We start from the raw sequence: 18332 nt of genomic DNA, 5'->3' as shown, positions 1-18332 counted from the left end.
TTGCAAAGTGTCCCCATGCACAAATAACAACACAAACGCTGAGTGACGATGGAAATATACGGCCACAGCAGCCTTTTATTAATAACAATTAATACCATATTAAAACTGTTAAACCTGACTAACTCTAATTTTTTCTTTGAGGAGATCCTGGATGGCGTAAACCACTTGGGAAACAGCACCAGACACCATCCCCAGTCGCACCACACCGACTCAGGGCTGACCATTGTCACAGTGCTGTCCCTTCCAACTTTTAACCTGTTCCCCGGGAACCGTCCCGGCTGGAACTTAACCAAAACCAAAATGAAGGGTCAACATACCTCCGATGTGAGCCCTTACCCCATTAACCAAGGCCATCCCTGACTTCCTCACCTTCGCTGCCATGACAATAAACATAACTTAAAACAAGACTGTAAATAGAGTATAATCACCGTGACACTTTGTAATATATTTTTTTTATTATAGTAACCACTCAAGTCTTAACACCCTTACATAAAAAGTGGCGGGTGGGCGGGTCTTCCTCCAGTCCTGGCTCCCCACGAAAGGATATTCCAACGCTCCTCCTCTTCATATAAGGTACTCTCTTTTCCTTTACACACCTCTTCCATAAACTTCCCTCCAATCCTATTTCAGACCCCTTCACCATGTGACTTATTCAAATCCCTAATCCTCCTCCAACTTGTTGCTCAGCCCCAACCTCCTTCCTTACTACAACCCCCCCCCCTCCTTCTTCTCCAAAGTCCTAATTAACCCCATACTTGCCTGGCCTTACAAACCCCTGTCATGTCCGCTAAGGCTGCGCCCTCGCTTCAGCCCTTTTCTTTCAAAAGGATCTAGACACTCGAACAATGGGCCGAAGCAAACAGAATGGTATTTAACAAGGACAAATGCAAAGTCCTACATCTAGGTAAAAGAAATGTAAAAAACATATATCGTATGGCGGAATAGAACTAGGTGATAGCACCGGGGAAAAGAACTTTGGCATAAAAATAGATCCCAGAATCAACATGAGCCAACAGTGTGGAGCTGCTGCGAAAACAGACAACAAAATTCTGGGATGTATCAAGACAAGCATTGAATCTAGATCAGGAGAGGTAATTATTCCCCTATACTCTGCCCTGGTTAGACTCCACCTGGAATACTGTGTACAGTTCTGGGTGCCCCAATTTAAGAGAGACATTTATATATTGGACGAAGTCCAGAGAAAAGCAACCAAGATGGTAGTGTAGCACCCCTCATCCTCACCAGGATGCAGGGCCTACCCCCAGGGACCTGGAACACCAGTGCAAGCAACACCTAGACACACCAAAATCCTAGTTACCACTCCACACCAGGGGTAATTGGCAAGTCGGACACAAGGGGATGGTCATCTAGAGGTCAGAGCCAGGGGTCAGGGGACTAGACAACCTGGTGGGAGGGGACAGTAGTCAGTCTAGAGAAGTCTGTAGTGGTAAGTGAAAGTGGAAAGACGTGCCTAGAGCTGGGTTGTGTAACGGTGACCCAGGGGCACAGGAGAGTGGTCGCCAGGGTAGGAACACCTGAGTACCGCTGGGACCAGAGCACCAATGGGGCACAGGGCCCTAGGTCAGGAGATAGTTTCATATGGCCTGGCAAATACCTGGACAGTGAGGGGACCTTCACAGACCTCACTGACCCACAGATCCGGATGCACCAGCAGTAAAGCAAGGATCAGGGTTCGGGACACAAACCAGCCCTACAGGGTCCACACTGCCTGCTGTACAGATAAGGAGACTGCCACAAAAAGGGACAGTCGGGACACAAACCGCTACACGCTATGGGGACCCAACCACACTAAGGGTGCCAGGTACAGAGCAACCGAGTCATCAACTCGCACTGGATCTACAGGGACCTGAACCAGCCATCCTAGGATCAAGAGTGAGTAGAGACTGTTAACCACAACCCACGGAGTAACCTCCCTTATTACTCCATCATACATCTCCTGAGCTCAGCCCTACCTGCGGAGGGCCTACCACCACAGCCGTCATTACCGCCAGCCCTAGAGATAATCAACTCAGCAGCGGCGGTTTCACCATCTTGACCGCAACCCGCAGGTGGTATCACATAAATGACTTTAATCTCCCTTCTTATAAATACTGCCCATTAAAAAGCACCCAGGGCACGGGACTGGGCAACGGCCACCAAACTGAGATTCGCTGAAGTTATACACTGCCCGGGACCAAGCACCCCATTCCCTGGGCGACACAGTAGAAGGTTTGCAGACTATGTCATATGAAGACCAGCTAAAAGAACTAGGGATGTTTAGTTTGCAAAAGAGAAGGCTGAGAGGAAATGTAATAGCGGTCGACAAATATCAGAAAGGTAGTCGCAGTGCAGAGGGAACTACCCTATTCTCATTAGCACAAGGAAGTACAAGAAGCAATGGGATGAAACTAAAAGGAAGAAGATTCAGATTAGACATTAGGAAAAACGTTCTGACAGTCAGGGCAACCAGAGAGTGGAACAGGCTACCACGGGAGATAGTGAGCTCTGCATCAATGGAAATCTTCAAGCAGAAACTGGACAAATATATAGCTGGGATGATTTAGGAAAACCTGCACTCGCAGGGGGTTGGACCCGATGGCCCTTGAGTCCCTTCCAACTCTACCATTCTATGAGTCTATGATTCTATGATTCTTAGTATAAATATATCTGATCTCATCTGAACCCCAATGATAAACAGAAAACAGATTCTTCTATTTTGTTCATCCAGGCCCAATGTCTCTTCTTTGTGTCCAGCTTTGCATGGTTATGCAGCTCAGCCCATATCCATTACTAGTGCACCTCACTATTTTGTGTCTGGCTATAGGGCTACTTGTTGGAGCCATGGTCTCTCCAAACCAAGAAGACATATAAGCTCTATGAGTCCGCTAAGTTAGCGCCTTCCAAAAATGGAACAGGAAATCCTACACACTAACAAACACTGGTGGCAAGTTTTTCTCTTGTCTACTTTTTTTAATGTTTCTTCAACATTAGGCTTGAAACCACTCCAAATCAGATCTAAGTCACAGCTGTCAAAGAAACATGTTATGTAGCCTGGATATAGATTCACTAGAAGCATTTAATGAGATAATGAGAGTGAAAGACTGATAAATATACACTGTGGTCTTGCTTTTGTTTTGTGGGATTACCGGACAATGACCTCTCTTGGATTTCTTCTAGCCAGTTAGCTTGTTAGCAAACATACTCAGTGACTTTATTCATTGGCTACTTGTATTTTTACAGTGTCATGTTTCTTGTAAAGAGCCATATTAATTAACACCAGAAATAAATGCTGCTTGCTTAATTATTCATCCCCTTCACACTAGTTTTATACACTAAACTGATTTTCACCCAAATTTGCTCTACGTAGTTTAGTGCTTCAATATTAAACCAAGGGGTTCAACATTTATTAAAAGCACCGACCATTATACAGCTTGAAAACAGTGATGCAATATCACAAAGGTGAATCATCACGTAATGTTACATTATATTGTATACAAAAACTAAAAAAAATAATCCTTAAAACATCACTATCATCGTCAGCAGCACTGCTGTATTAAAAATAACTCAAGTGGATTAAAAACAGATGTGTTGACTTGTCTTTAATGGTGACAAGACCTGCTCATCCTGGCATGGTATACATTTCAAAGATCTTGCTGTCCTTTAGGGAATTGATCAGAAGTAGTTGATGATGACAGCTTTCCTTCGAATTCTAGAAGTCAACATTGATTAGGATAAGACAGGGATCAGCTGACCCTGGGGTTAACCGCGCTCAATGAGTGAGGAGCCTTCAAGGCATGTGGTGAAATGCTTCATAGGAAAGGCAAAAGTAAAGATAAAATCCAGACTAATGGAGAAAGTAATGAGACATTGATCATAATAAAGCATGGAGGTAGGTCTACATAAGATATCTGGTACATAAATAAATTAATTAAGGGAAAACCCAAAATTGCAATGTGGTCCTCTAGAGGGTTGTTCTTCTTAATGAAAGTCGCCATCATGCATAACATATAGTAAGATGAGTGGGTGGTCTTCTCAAAAAAAAAGTTGCCTTTTGAGGAGGCTTCAATGTCTGCAGTGGTTCAGGATAAAGCATTGAATAAACTCTACTCAATCAACTTTGCTTCCTGATTTGTGATCCCTACTGCTTCTGGCAGTTGGAATAGACCTTACCGTTTCTCACATGCATTAGAGTCAGTTCTGGACTACTTTCCACCAACGTTGGGACTCCTTCGCGCCTCCCCACTCCCTCAAAGCTGGCAACACACTGAACTAAGATGTTTTCTCTTGTCCCTAAGCTAGGAGGCATCAGCTAACACTTTTTGAAAAGATATCCATGGGCACAGGCCCCATAAGACACTCACTTGGACACATACTCAGTATTGATTACAATTTAGATAGATCACACTCCTGAATTCTTAGGCTGGTTTCACATCTCCGGAATTTTGCCAGATCCGACACACATGCAGTACAGTTACAATAATTTACAATGGAAGCTTCATACACAACCGCATGTGTCCGCATGGTGTCGCGCTTCCATTGTAAATGAATGTAACGCTACTGAATTTGTGCCGGATCTGGCTTATTGAAGTGTGAAAGAGACTTAGACATTCAACTGTCCTTCCCCAACACCTGTTTTTTTGGGTGTTTCGTTTTTTATTTTATTTTTTTTCGCTTTCTCTTTAGTTGAAAATGGAAAATGTGGTCAGTCTGGGATATTGGGTGATTTATATTTCTGGCAGTAGAGTTGGTGTAAATTGAATCACAGTACCCAGTCCATCAACCCCATCAGTAATCTGCGGCTACTGGAAGGGAGCCATAGTAATCACCTCTTACCTTCCTGCATTCACAGCTCTGCTTTTTGTTGGCAGGCCTGATACAACATCATCATTTTGGCATGATGCACATGTGACGCCAGACTGAGCATTCAAAAAAGCTGTGGATGCCAAGATGTAGGAGGCGATTCTCTGGGCTCCTGCCCAGTGGCTACAGATTACTGATTATAGGACGAAACGGAGATTCTGATATATAATACATGACTGTAACTCAATACTAAAAGTGACAGCTGGCACGATGCCTATAGATTCTGACATAATCATCGGGTTAAAGTTTATGGGTGGTCACAGTGAACAGGGCTCACAAAGTATCCTTCTACTTGAGAGATGCTAGTTTGTCCAGTGACTGATCTTGTCCCCACTAGAAGAAATCCTATAAATGAATGTATGTTTATTCATTAGTTGGATTAAAATGAAAGGTTAATAATGTGAAGTAGTAAGGTCATTTCTAGCAGAAAATATGCATGCAGAGGTCTGAAATGACAGTATAATATTGTTTTTGAAAAAGGTAAAAGTCAAGGAAATTTACCTTACCTATACACCTAAATGTCAAATTTTTGACTAAGTTTCCCTCTCCAACTACAAACTCAGTAGGGCATGCATCTCAGTGGGACTACGCAGGTGACGTCATAGTGAGTGTTTCTTTTTTACGGTATGGACATTTTAGGACTTTGCCTATACAGCAGATAGAAAACAGTAATAACTATTGTGATGTTCACTCATTGAATTTATATATGCCTGGTACATATTTTTAAGTCAAGGTCTTCCTTTATGTGTGCCTTCAGTTTGGAAGTATATAAGTCGGTAATTCTGTAAAAATGCTCTTGAATAATTAATAGGGGTTGTCCACTACTCGGACAATCCCTTCTCAATCAGCATGCTAGCCCCATTAAAATAATAACACTTCTACTCGCCTGCGCTGTACCAGCTGCATTGGCACTCGCTCTCCCTGGACTCACATGAGGCTGTTTCGTCATGCGAGCCCGGTGCCCAATCAATACCGGCTTCACTCTCCTCACCTTCAGACAAATCGAACATCATGATGAAGTCAGAGCTGCGGCTGGCCGCTCATGTCACATTGATATTTGATACATTTGAAAACAGGGAGAGTGAAGCCAACGCTGCCTGGGTGCAGGGCTCGTGGAACGTAGCAACCTCACGTGATCACAAGTGGAACAGTGTCGGGACTGGAGGCGTTAATGGGGGCAAATATGCTGATTGAGCAGACGTTCTCTGAGTAGTGGACAACCCTTTGAAATCTGTATGAGCATGACAAGTCTGTATGAAGCTACAGGCACTATAAGGGTACATTCACATGGGACAGATATGCTGCCAATTTGAATGTGGAAAATTTTCTATGACAGTACTAGCTGAGTGGATGAGAAATCTGCTTTAACAAGCTGCAGAAAGAACCACAGAGTAACCTGACCTCTGCTGGGGATTTAAATTCACCGCATGTCAATTTATGCTGGGGATTTTCACTGAGGATTTCACAGTAGTGGGACAGCTATAATGATGATTATTTCTTCTTTACTGATTGACTTCATGCGCACATCACTCCAGCTTGCAGTAAGAGCAATGCCAGCAAAACAGAGAATTGTAGTAAAAGTAATTACCTCCGATCACAATGTAAATCGTATCTAAAAGATTTGAGTCAGAAACAAATTTTTGTTTTCTCAAATTGTTTTTTGGTACTTCAGTGTTTTTAAATATTTTAGTGATGTTTCTCTGATTACTGAAGTTTAATTATACGTTTTTACATATTTATCGCCAAATACATCAAGTTTATGCAAAGAATTAATATTCAGGCTGTGTTCACACATTGCTTTGTTGCTGCTTCTTTTCTGCTCTCTTGGCAGTAATGAACCTGCTGACAGAAAAAACAGGTATTGCTGCGTTTTTATTGTGTGTTTTTTGGTGCAGATTATATGTAATTCATTTACAGTGCATGTTTGATAAAATTAGTTTTATTCATCAAATACGCATGGCTGCGTTTTTTTAGAGCATTTTTGCACTTTTTCATTGCCTTCTATGGTGAAAAAAGCTGAAAGACTTGATATGATGCAGTTTTAAAAAACACAGCAGTTTCCCAATTCAGTCACAAAATAAGTAATTATGTTCATGAGATTTCAGGAATCACAATGATTTTGCTAGAGCTGTAAAAAGCAACTTTAATTTTCATGAAAAAGCGCAACAAAAAAGCGTGGCAAACATGCAACATGTGAACAGAGCCTAAGGCCCCTTTCACACGTCAGTGATTCTGGTACGTTTGTGCTTTTTTTTAAACGTACCAAAATCACTGACATACGCAGACCCATTATAATGAATGGGTCTGCTCACACATCAGTGATTTTTCACTGCACGTGTCTCCGTGCGGCGTACCCGAGTGTGCGTGATTGCCGCACGGAGACACGTCCATTTTTTTCTGGCATCACTGATGTCCCACGGACCACGCAGTGGTGTAGTCCGTGAAACACGTGCCAGAAAAAAGCGAGCTTCTAAAATAAAAATCATTTTTACTCACCTTGCTCCAGTGACGCTCTCTGCAGCCTGTTCTCCCTGCTGCTTCTGAGCCGGCTCATTATTGTCGCGCATATTCATGATGCACAACACAGCCGACCCGGAAGCAGCTGCTGCGGGGGTCAGCGCCGGCCGGATGCTGCATCGCGGGAGCGATCAGCACCATGGAGAGCGGGAGCGCGCACAGGTGAGTTAATCTCTATGTGCAATCACGGGCCACGGAGAACGGAGCCCGGATTGCACTTAGACAACCCACGTGTGCCGTAATTCACGGCACACGGAGGGACATGTGCGTGTTTTACACGCCAGTGAAAAACGTCAGTGTTTTCCACTGACGTGTGAAACGGGCCTAACAGTGTTGATTCATAGTTTGCAAGAATTCTGCAAGTGCCCTGACATGCTGGATATCAGCTTCTAGACCAAATCCTGACTGACAACACATTCTGAGCTAAGCAGTGTTTGGAGTCTGTCACAATTCTTGAGTTTTTGTATCCTGGCCATGGAAAAAGCATTGTTCATCACCAAATTGCTCCTGGATCATTGGTAGAAGTTCATATCTATATATAATTTTTTAGTCATGGAAGTGTTCTGAGGCAAAATTCTTGGTGAGTGCAGTCCCTTGGATAAAAAGCAACTTCTCCCAATGATCGTAGAGTAATATGGTGATGAAAAGTGATAACTAAATGGCTGAATAAACAAAACATTGAAATTTTCTTGGTCCACGCTCAGGAAACTCTCCAGATCTGCGTTCCATTGAGAACCCTCAACCCTGGACAAACAAAAACACAGAAATTGTGATAAACTCCTGGCATTGATTAGGTAACAATGGGTTGTCATCAGTCAACATCTGGCCCAAAAAGCTGATATTAGCATGTCAGGGTGAAGGGCAGAATTCTTGGAAAAAAGGGGACTACAAAGTAAATATCGAGTCTTTACATAAACTTGATGCATTTGTATATAATAGTGTAAAAAGTTATGAAATACTTATAACTGTACTTCAGCAGTCATAGAAACACATGACTAACAGATATAAAACATGGAAGTAGCAAACTTTGGGAATTCCAAAATTTGTGTCAGACTCAAAACTTTTGGCCACGACTGTATATCCCCAGTGTAAGGATGGTTTCACACTATGTTTTGTCCCCCGACGGTACCAATGATGGGGCAATTGACTATAATGGTGCAGACAGTCACCATGTTCTCTGTCATCCAGTAGTTTTGAGCTTAAATGCCTACTGGAGATGGACTTCCATATGAAGACTACTGTGTCTAGGTGTCCGCCTCTAGTAACTATATACACTTACAATGGTACACGACCGAGAACAAGGTGACTTTGTCACTATAGTCAAAGGCTTCGCCGGCACATACATCTGAATCCCAATTTGCAGGGGGATCAGATGTAAGCCTTGACGGGACCACTGAACGAGGGATAAAACACAGTGTTTTGTCACAACGAGCTGAACTAAATCCAATGTGAAGCCTATAATTCCATCTTTATTTCAATATCTTTAGAAAAAGAATAATAATTCCATGTGCTCTTAAATTAAACATTGTGTACGCTGAGGTCTTCAGATCTTCTTATGTATGCCAACTGATACAACTGCCTTATAAAAACTATAAGCTTCTGTCAATCACAAGAAAAGGAAAATACAATACTCTGCACTTTTCTTTCAAGTAGACGCCATTTGACTTTGACAAATAAGAGATGTCATATTCAATTAAAACATAATCATTCTGCAATGGCTAGACATAAATGGCTGAGGTTAAACTTTAACCAGACCTATGCTTAGAAATCCTCTCCACACTATGTTTAGTCGAAGGACAATGTGGATATAAAGGATGATGTCACATAGATCAGATGTTTTTGAACAAAATTCCAAGTTAAATAAATAAGCCAAATCACCGAATCTACAGTTTTACTTGAAATTTTGTCAACTCCATCAGATTTTCACACAAGTCCTAAAAGTAGATCAAGAGAACAAAAAAAAAATCAAATTATTAGAAAACAGAAGACTTTGGTTAATTTTCCTCATTTAAAGCAAAATTACAATGTGTCAAAAGTATGTCAACCTTTAGGATTAGAAAATAATTTGAAGTTGAAATTAAAGTCTGGTGTTTTCATTTATTGGGATGACAATCAGGTGTGAGTGGGTGTGTTATTTAAAGAAGACATATCAATGTCTGTTCTTTACAACATGTTTGTGGAAGTGTATGAAGACACGAACAATGCTGAGGGCCTCAGACAAAGTGTTGTTGATGCGCATAAGGCTGTAAAAGGTTAAAAAAAATCTCCAAGCAGTTTAGACTCCACCAATCCACAGACAATGTTTACAAATATAAGAAATTCAAGACGATTATTACACTCCCCAGGAGTAATTGACTAACAAAGATCAATCCAAAAGAAGGGCGTAAAATAGTCTTCAAGGATTACAAAGGAACCCAAGGCAACCTCCAAGGAAATAAAGGCCTCTTTAGCATTTGCTAATGTTAATGTTCATTGCTCAAGAATTGTTTGCATAGCAAAGACTTACATATGAAAAGAACATTACTGTCTGTCTGCAGTTTGCTAAAATGTACCCAGACAAGCCAGAAGGCTATTGGAATAATGTTTTGTGGACAGTGAGACCAAAGTAGAGCTTTTGGGTTTAAATGAAAATTGTTATGATTGGAGACAGAAAACATTGCATTACTACATCAAAACCTCATACCATCTGTGAAATATAGTGGTGGGAGTATCATGATTGGGTCCTGTTTTTCTGCATTGGGACCAGACCATCATTGATGGAACAATGAATTCTGAATTATACCAGCTAAGGGAATGTCAGGACATCTGTTCATGACCTGTTCATGAGTTATGCAATAAAGCAATAACCCAAAGCCTCACAAGTCATTCTACAAAAGAATGAAAAAGAATAAGGTTAATGTTTTGGTATGGCCAAGAGAAAGCCCCAAACTTAACTCAATATAAAAGTTGTGGAAGAACCTGAAGTGTGCAACTCATGGGACAAAACCCACCAACATAAAGGCCCCGTCACACTAAGCAACATCGCTAGCAACATCGCTGCTAACGAACAACTTTTGTGACATTGCTAGCGATGTTGCTGTGTGTGACATCCAGCAACAACCCGGCCCCTGCTGTGAGGTTGTTGGTTGTTGCTGAATGTCCTGGGCCATTTTTTAGTTGTTGCTGTCCTGCTGTGAAGCACAGATCGCTGTGTGTGACAGCGAGACAGCAACAACTAAATGTGCAGGCAGCAGGAGCCGGCTTCTGCGGAGGCTGGTAACCAATGTAAACATCGGGTAACCAAGAAGCCCTGTCCTTGGTTACCCGATATTTACCTTTGATACCAGCCTCAGCCGCTCTCACTGTCAGTGCCGGCTCTTGCTCTGTAAACATGTAGCTGCAGGACACATCGGGTTAATTAACCCGATGTGTGCTGTAGCTAGGAGAGCAAGGAGCCAGCGCTAAGCATTGTGCGCTGCTCCCTGCTCTGTGCACATTAGCTGCAGCACACATCGGGTAATTAACCCCATGTGTGCTGTACTAGGAGAGCAGGGAGCCAGCGCTCAGTGTGCGCTGCTCCCTGCTCTCTGCACGTGTGGCTGGACACTGGTTGCTGGTGAGCTCACCAGCAACTCGTGTAGCCACGCTCCAGCGATCCCTGCCAGGTCAGGTTGCTGGTGGGATCACTGGAGTGTCGCAGTGTGACATCTCACCAGCAACCTCCTAGCAACTTACTAGCGATCCCTATCGTTGTTGGGATCGCTGGTAAGTTGCTTAGTGTGACTGGACCTTAACAGTTTAAGCTGTTTTGTAGGGCGTAATGGGCTAAAATTCCTTCAAGGTGATGTGCAGGGCTAATCAACAATTGTCAGGATGTTTGGTTGAAGTAATTACTGCACAAGGGGATCCCACCAGATACTAAAAGTAAAGGTTCACATACTTTTGCCACTCACAGACATGTGATACTTTAACATTTTCCTCATTAAAAAAATACAAAGTCTAATATTATTGATTCATTTGTTTTTTTACTGCCTTTTAGGTCTTGATTCTATATTTGATATAGTTGTAAGTCAAATGTATGCAGAAATATAGAAAATCCTGAAGAGTCCACAAATAGTGTTGAATCAGCACTACCATACTCAGGTGCTCAGTACTCGTAATGAGCAGTTGATGCATGGATGGGCTCAACTCAAGTCCCCCATTGACTTCCATTATGCTTGGGTACTCGAGTTGCGCCCATCTGATCATCCAACTGTTCGTTATGTGTAACGAGCACCCGAGCATGGTAGCAATTGCTCATCACTATTCATAAATAATCAAGTACCACTGTATTAAAGAGATTTTCCATGATCTTTTTATGTGGCTAAATGTATGAGACAGGTAGTTGCAATCAGAGGCAGCTACCTGTCTGTTGTACCAGGCATCGGCACAGAGCAGTTTTTGGCCACTCCTGCAAGCGGTTCAGCTGCTCCACATCAACAGAGCATCTCTTCTTCTTCTAAGCTCCTCTGTCGGTGGGCGGTGACTGCTGGCATCATGTTGATTGACAGTCGACTTCCAGCAGTTAGACAGCAGGAAGCCAGCTATCAATCAGCGTGATGTTGTCAGTCACATCACGTCAGCAAAGCAGAGAATAATCAGATGTGTCAACCTGACACCAGTGTAAGCCACTGAATTGCAGACAAAAGCAGTCTGTGCTGCTGGAGAATGGTGCCAATCACAACCGGCAGGTAGGACATACCATGTTCAGAGCTAAAGCAAATTTGTACTGCACTCTGTGAGGACAGAAAGGTTCCAGTGGAGACTCTATAGTTAATATTATAAAAAAATAAAAAAAATTAAAGGCTATCTCAAAAACTACATTTTTTTTCATGTAATGTTCATTCAGACATTTTTTCAAGCATACACAAACTGAATCAAGAAACATCAGTATAGCCACTCTTTAAATTCATCATGTTCAACCACTAAGTGGTGCAACTTATTACAGAAATTAACTCCAGTCCCCTCTACAGTAGTGACAGATAACAGACGTGCTCCAACGCTGCTTAATGAACCAGGTTGGTGCCCTCCACCATGTGCTCTGCCAGTCTTCATGTATCAACTCCATAATATAAAAAACCCAAGACAGGATCCCTTAGAAAAAGCAAAAGAAATATGCACACAAAAGTCAATAATAAATAATATTAAGCAAAGAATATCACAGAAACCCGGTTAGAACTGAAATAAGCAGGTTTTAGAGGAGGATGTGTCTGTGTGTACAGTATGTAATCTAACTAGTCAGACTGATCATTAACATTAATGGTAATGAGAGTAATGACCAGTCCGACTAGACATTCCACTATTGCAGACATATCTTTTTATGTGCATATTACTTTCTTTTTGTCGAAAGGATGATGTTATTGGTTTACAATACTACATATCCTCATGTTACAAATTGGTTAAAAGTGATAAAAAGATTGGGTGGAAGCAGTTAACACGCTCCAGCGTCTGGAGGAAATAAGGGCATAAGACGAAAGGTTGGACTCCAAATGGTTTGTGATCTGGCATTCCTGGATATTTTTTAAGGAGTCTGTAGGGTTCCAACAGTGGTTAACAAAGAGGGTCTTGGAGATCTGACTTTTATTAAATATATTGGGAACGCGGGTCTGGAATCAGAGGGAGATGATTATACACTCATCACTGGAATACTTGCCCTGATATTTCCCCCTTTCTCCTTTCTTCTGTTTTCTTCTTTTCTCTTTCTTCTCTTTTCTTCCTTCTCTTTTTCTCTTCACTCTCTCTCTCTTTCGTTTCTGGTTGGTTATACAGTATAATGGAAAATGGTATAGAGATTTCTTGCCATGGCAATTTATTGATCATAGTTGAGTGTTATGTAGGCATATTTTTGAGCAGGCGGACAGGGTGACCACCAACCTGACTCAACTGGAGTTGGCACTGTGTTCATGCCTACTTGATTGCCTGGAAGTCTTGGTTTCTGTGTTTAATAAAGATATATTGAACCTAAAAGTGATAAAGAGCATTGGAGTTGAGATATTGTTGACCCATCCTCAAATTAGTGAGCAAACCCTTTACCACATTATATTATACGATTACAATACAATTGAAAGAATTATGAAATGTCCAGTGCTAACTAAGCTTCATTCTGCATGTTCTACATATTATCTACGTCTGGATAAGTTTTCTTGTCATTGTGCACAAATTAAGCATTTCAACTTTTTGCGAGTTCCCTGGAATTCTTTCTTCGGTGGCATGTTCTGTGCAGCTGACGATGATCTCTCTTGTACTGAATGTTGTGCTGTCCATCATCACTTGACTACTGTCTGACCAAAGGTCATGGCCCTGACACCAAGAGAAGAGTTGTCTCTCTTTCATACAGTGTAAGATCCTTTTTGTCATTTTGTGGCTCACGTACACAATTTATCATATGCAGATAATCAATGGTATATGTGCTTTTTCTATGTAGATAACCTTTTATTCATACTAGTGTTAAATCTGACTAGTGGCAACATCTGAAAGGAGTTTATATATCTCCATGTTCTCCCCTTGGTTTCTTATGGGTACACAGATTTTCTACTCTACTGCATTCCAGAAATACACTAATTGGCTTTTTGCTAATTGTTTCTCTATAGAAGATTACGGTTGATATGGAGAAGCCATATTGTAAACTCATGGACTGATGAATACAATCAGCATCTAAGGTTGTGGTATTCGATGGCATAATATCAATAATGAGAAATAACAGGAAACAACTTGATTTTCAGTAAGAAGTCTCTTACTGAATGACTAAACTCTGAACAGATGTATTTCCGCCGTAATTTTCACAATATATCTTAACAATGGCTTTTTAGTACTAAGATAGTAAAAAAATTATTATATTACGGCTATTAGTCAAAGTTTGCCTTTATTTCACGTTGCAGTATATGGAATAAAACATAAGATAAAGTTACAGAAGTAAAACATTTATTCACTATAAAAAATACCAGGTACAAACATATTACAAGTGTATTAGGGGGTTGTCCCATCTGGGACATTTTCTGCATATTGATAAGATATGCCAAAATATACAATAACAAATACTGGTGACTGGTGAGTGCGCTTGGCAATTTTATGGAATGGAGAGAGCCTTCCATCCATCTCTCATCCCTGGGGCCTCATGTTTGCAATATCTTATTGATGTGGCATAAATGTCTGAGATGGGACAACCCCTTTAAAATAGTTAGTTTTCCGGTTTTATAAATATAACCTAATTACTGAACACTAACTTTCTGATATAATCTGCATTTTAAGACCTTGCCATTAAATATGTCAGCTTGTCATTGAGTGAGAACAGTTTTGCGCAAATGAGTCTACAAACCGCTGTAGACCAATGCAATGTTTTCACAATTGTCTCCAGTCTGGTCAATTAGTTATAACAGTAAGGGCTCGTGCAGACGACCGTATTCTTGGTCCAAATGAGTTAATCAACAGGAAGTGAGTGCTGCGGCTGTGCTCACTTCCTGTTGATTGTTCGTTTGGTCCAAAGGCACTGATTGGACTTGGGGCTAATGTGACATCACAACCCCATGTGAGCCCTGGCATCGCAAGCTGAAAGTGCTCCATCACAGTATGGGAGGTGAGTATAGGCTTTATATGGGGGAAACGTGGAATCAGAAGGGATTGTCCATGTAGTGGACAACCACTTTTAGAGGACAGAAGCTTGTGCTACTGATTCATTCAGCTCACAGAGGACTTTCCATATTGGTTTCCTTGTGGTAATCGCTCAGAACTTGTTTTCAGTTTAAAATCCAATAACTGAATTCACTGACAGCTAGCAGAGATTCTGAAAATTGCACAGAATTGCCACAAAGAATATTAGAAAGTTGCATATTTTTTGGGAGATTTACTTTATTTTCTGAATGTACTTAAGGACATCTAGAATTACTTTAAGGGGAGAAGCAGTAAGATAACAAATATAGCGATGGAAAATCAGACATTGGCTTCAGGGTTTCAACCCATTTTTTAAAGAGTTATTATACAGCAATGACTATTTGACTGATTTACACAACCTTACTGATGTTTTAGTTAGTTAAAAAATAGAATTTTAACAAATCAGACGTTTTATCACCAACCATGGAATAGAATTAGTAAAAGTACATAGTAGTGAAAGAGTTTTTTAAAAAATAAATACATTTCATACATATTTGTTAGCAAACTTATGATTATAGTCCTTATAGCAACATTTTCTCTACCTTGAAACTGCAATTGTTAAAAAGCACTAGGGCTTGTGCAGATGACTATATTTGGGTCCAAGTGATATCCATCAAAAAGTCAGATCGCGCTCAGACCACTGTTATTCAATGAGGCAGTACACAAGTCTAATTTTTCCTAGGACCAAGTGGTCTGAGTAAAATAAAATGTCAGCATGCTCGATTTGCCTTTGAGAATTGGATTGCACTCGGCCATTCAAGTCTATTGGTTTGTGGAATGCATTGGACCGCATTGGGATGACATCTGAGTACGGTACGATTATCACGGACTGAAAAAAAGGAGAAGGTGAAGAACATTGTTTTCTCTCCACATTCAAGAAAAATAGATCCCACTTTCATCAGGCTCTGATCAGCATAATCGGACCATTTTCTTGGATGGAGAAAATACGGTCATTGGGACCCTAGTAGTGATGAGTGAGCACTACCATGCTCGGGTGCTTAGTACTAATAACAAGCAGTTGGATGCTTGGATGGACATGACTCAGGTACATGAGTACAATTTGAAGTCAATGGGGACTCAAGCATTTGTCCATAAAATCTTCCATTAAACTCGGATACTCGTAAAAAGCATTGGATGATCGGATGAGCGCAACTCAAGTACCCAAGTGTAATGGAAGTCAATGAGAGACTTGAGCATTTTTCATGGAAATCTTCCAATAAACTTGGGTTTTCGAGTCGCACCCATCCCAGCATCCAACTGCTCTTAACAAGTAAACAGCACCTGCACATGATAGTGTACATTCATCACTAGACCCTAGCCTTTATCATATTTCATAAAACACAGTTTCAATGTAGTGTATCGATGGAAATAACTAGATCGCTAGACAATTTATGACAGATCTAGTTTGCATAGGAAATGGAAATCACAGGCTGTATGTGCACACTTTTTATGAGACAAGGTTGTGAATATGATCAAAACTCTATAAAAATTACTTCAATATTGTTATCGAATTAGTAACAAAAAATAAATAGATTGTGAATCAAAGGTCAGCAACTACTAAAAAGAAATTGGTACAGACAGGAAACATGTTAGATGCCCAGCATGAGTAACATGATTACCAATTTTACAACAATTGCACGAGCATCCACATCAGGGTCTGGTACTCTGTATATCTACTACCTGATAGCTATGCATCAATATTCTAAGCAGGCCACATGGTATTAATATAATAATGGTAACATTACTATTCTGTTTAATACACGTTAACCCTATCTCTTTAAGATAAAAATTATTCTAGAGTTACAGAACATTTTAGTCTTCTCCCAAATATGCTATAATACTAAAGTAGTGAAATGCTAGTGATGTCCATGTTTTCACTCGCAGGTTTGGCTGATACTTTCCATTGCTGGGCATGCATGTAGCACAATCTGAAGGCACATGCCATATTTGGCCACATACTGTATTGTCACACATGTACCAGCTCAGCTAGCCATCCACAGGGTGAAGGTAATAAGAAAACTGGGAAGGATGGTGAATGGACCTAGTCCAACACAGAGCGTCAATACCAATCCCGCAGCAGCAGAAATCACCACAATCCTTTGGTCTCGAATGATCTTCTTCAGTACATCGCAAAACTATAAGAAAAAGAAATGTATCAGAAATTAATGGCAATTCTGGAAAAGTAACGGCAATACATTATGTATGGGCAAATTGCATCTCTAGATACTGAATGTACTTTATCCTTATACAATTGTATATATAATTATATTTTGCATATTATAAAGTCATATTTTTTATTCCCTAACACAAATTAAATAAAATCGGTATATACAACTTTAGCGCAAATAAGAATGAAATGCAATATTGAGTAACTTTACTATTGTAAGTTATTTCAAACAGAAGGTAAAAATGTGTAATTCTATTAAATTAACTTATACAAGAGAAAATATTAAATAGGGTTAATTTACTTATTTGTTTCAATAAGGTATCAGAATGTTTAGAATTAAAACAAAATAATTGGTTCAAAAAATACAAATAATGAAAAAATATATAGATATAGAAGAATACAAATAATTCTGCTAATAATCTGGTAGAACATAAAGAAATGTAGATATAATGTCAGATCTAGCACCGCACACCGCTCCTTATTGCTCGGATTAATTTCTTCTATCAATCACGCGATACACATATCGCAGGCATTTGTTCCACGTAATAAAGTAAGAAGAAAAACCCCAGTAATCATTTTATTGGACAATTATATGGAAGTAACACCTTCACAGACTCTTAGATACCACAAGGGCCCAGACAGGGTTTTATGTCTGCTGTTACTTCAGGAACTATTTAACTATTAGAAAGGGTAAAGGTTATTAACAATTAAAGTGAATTGTTTCAGGCCAATCCACACTACCAGGTATACGTCACGCCGCAATAAAAGGGAATAAAACCCAGCTTTAAAGGAAAAGAAAAAAGTTACTTCCACTCGTTTTATGTGTAAATGGAATTGCGGCACTGAAGGGGTTGTAATTACAGAGTGCAATTATACTGGACAGATCCAGACATAAAACCTCAGATATCTTAAGAACCTTGAATTAATAAGCATATTATGTGGTCTTATTGAAATTGTATCAACAATTCTAAAACTAATTTATCCTAATTTCAGGTCAGCATCAGTATATGAATAAATGATCCAATATCCATTGATATTTAGTCTTTTCACTGTATCAAAATAGCAAAGTACAGAAAGAATACTATGGACAATAGTCTACACAAATCCTATTAATGTGCCTTTA

The 18332-nt window shown here is 40.3% G+C and overlaps 1 protein-coding gene across 2 annotated transcripts in view; it reads right to left on the bottom strand.

Moving 5' to 3' along the window:
* Window positions 1-14255: 14255 nt before the first annotated feature.
* Window positions 14256-18332, bottom strand: part of LOC142310185 (lecithin retinol acyltransferase-like) — a 45747-nt gene continuing 41670 nt past the window's right edge. For both annotated transcript variants that reach the window (XM_075347676.1, XM_075347671.1), the window contains exon 2: window positions 14256-17177. In XM_075347676.1, coding sequence (XP_075203791.1) covers window positions 17025-17177 — 153 coding nt within the window. In that variant the 3' untranslated portion in view covers window positions 14256-17024. The remainder of the gene's footprint in view (window positions 17178-18332) is intronic.

This window comes from Anomaloglossus baeobatrachus, chromosome 1, assembly GCF_048569485.1.
Source record: "Anomaloglossus baeobatrachus isolate aAnoBae1 chromosome 1, aAnoBae1.hap1, whole genome shotgun sequence".
NCBI classification, from domain to species: domain Eukaryota; kingdom Metazoa; phylum Chordata; class Amphibia; order Anura; family Aromobatidae; genus Anomaloglossus; species Anomaloglossus baeobatrachus.
This window is presented reverse-complemented; position numbering and strand designations above follow the sequence as displayed.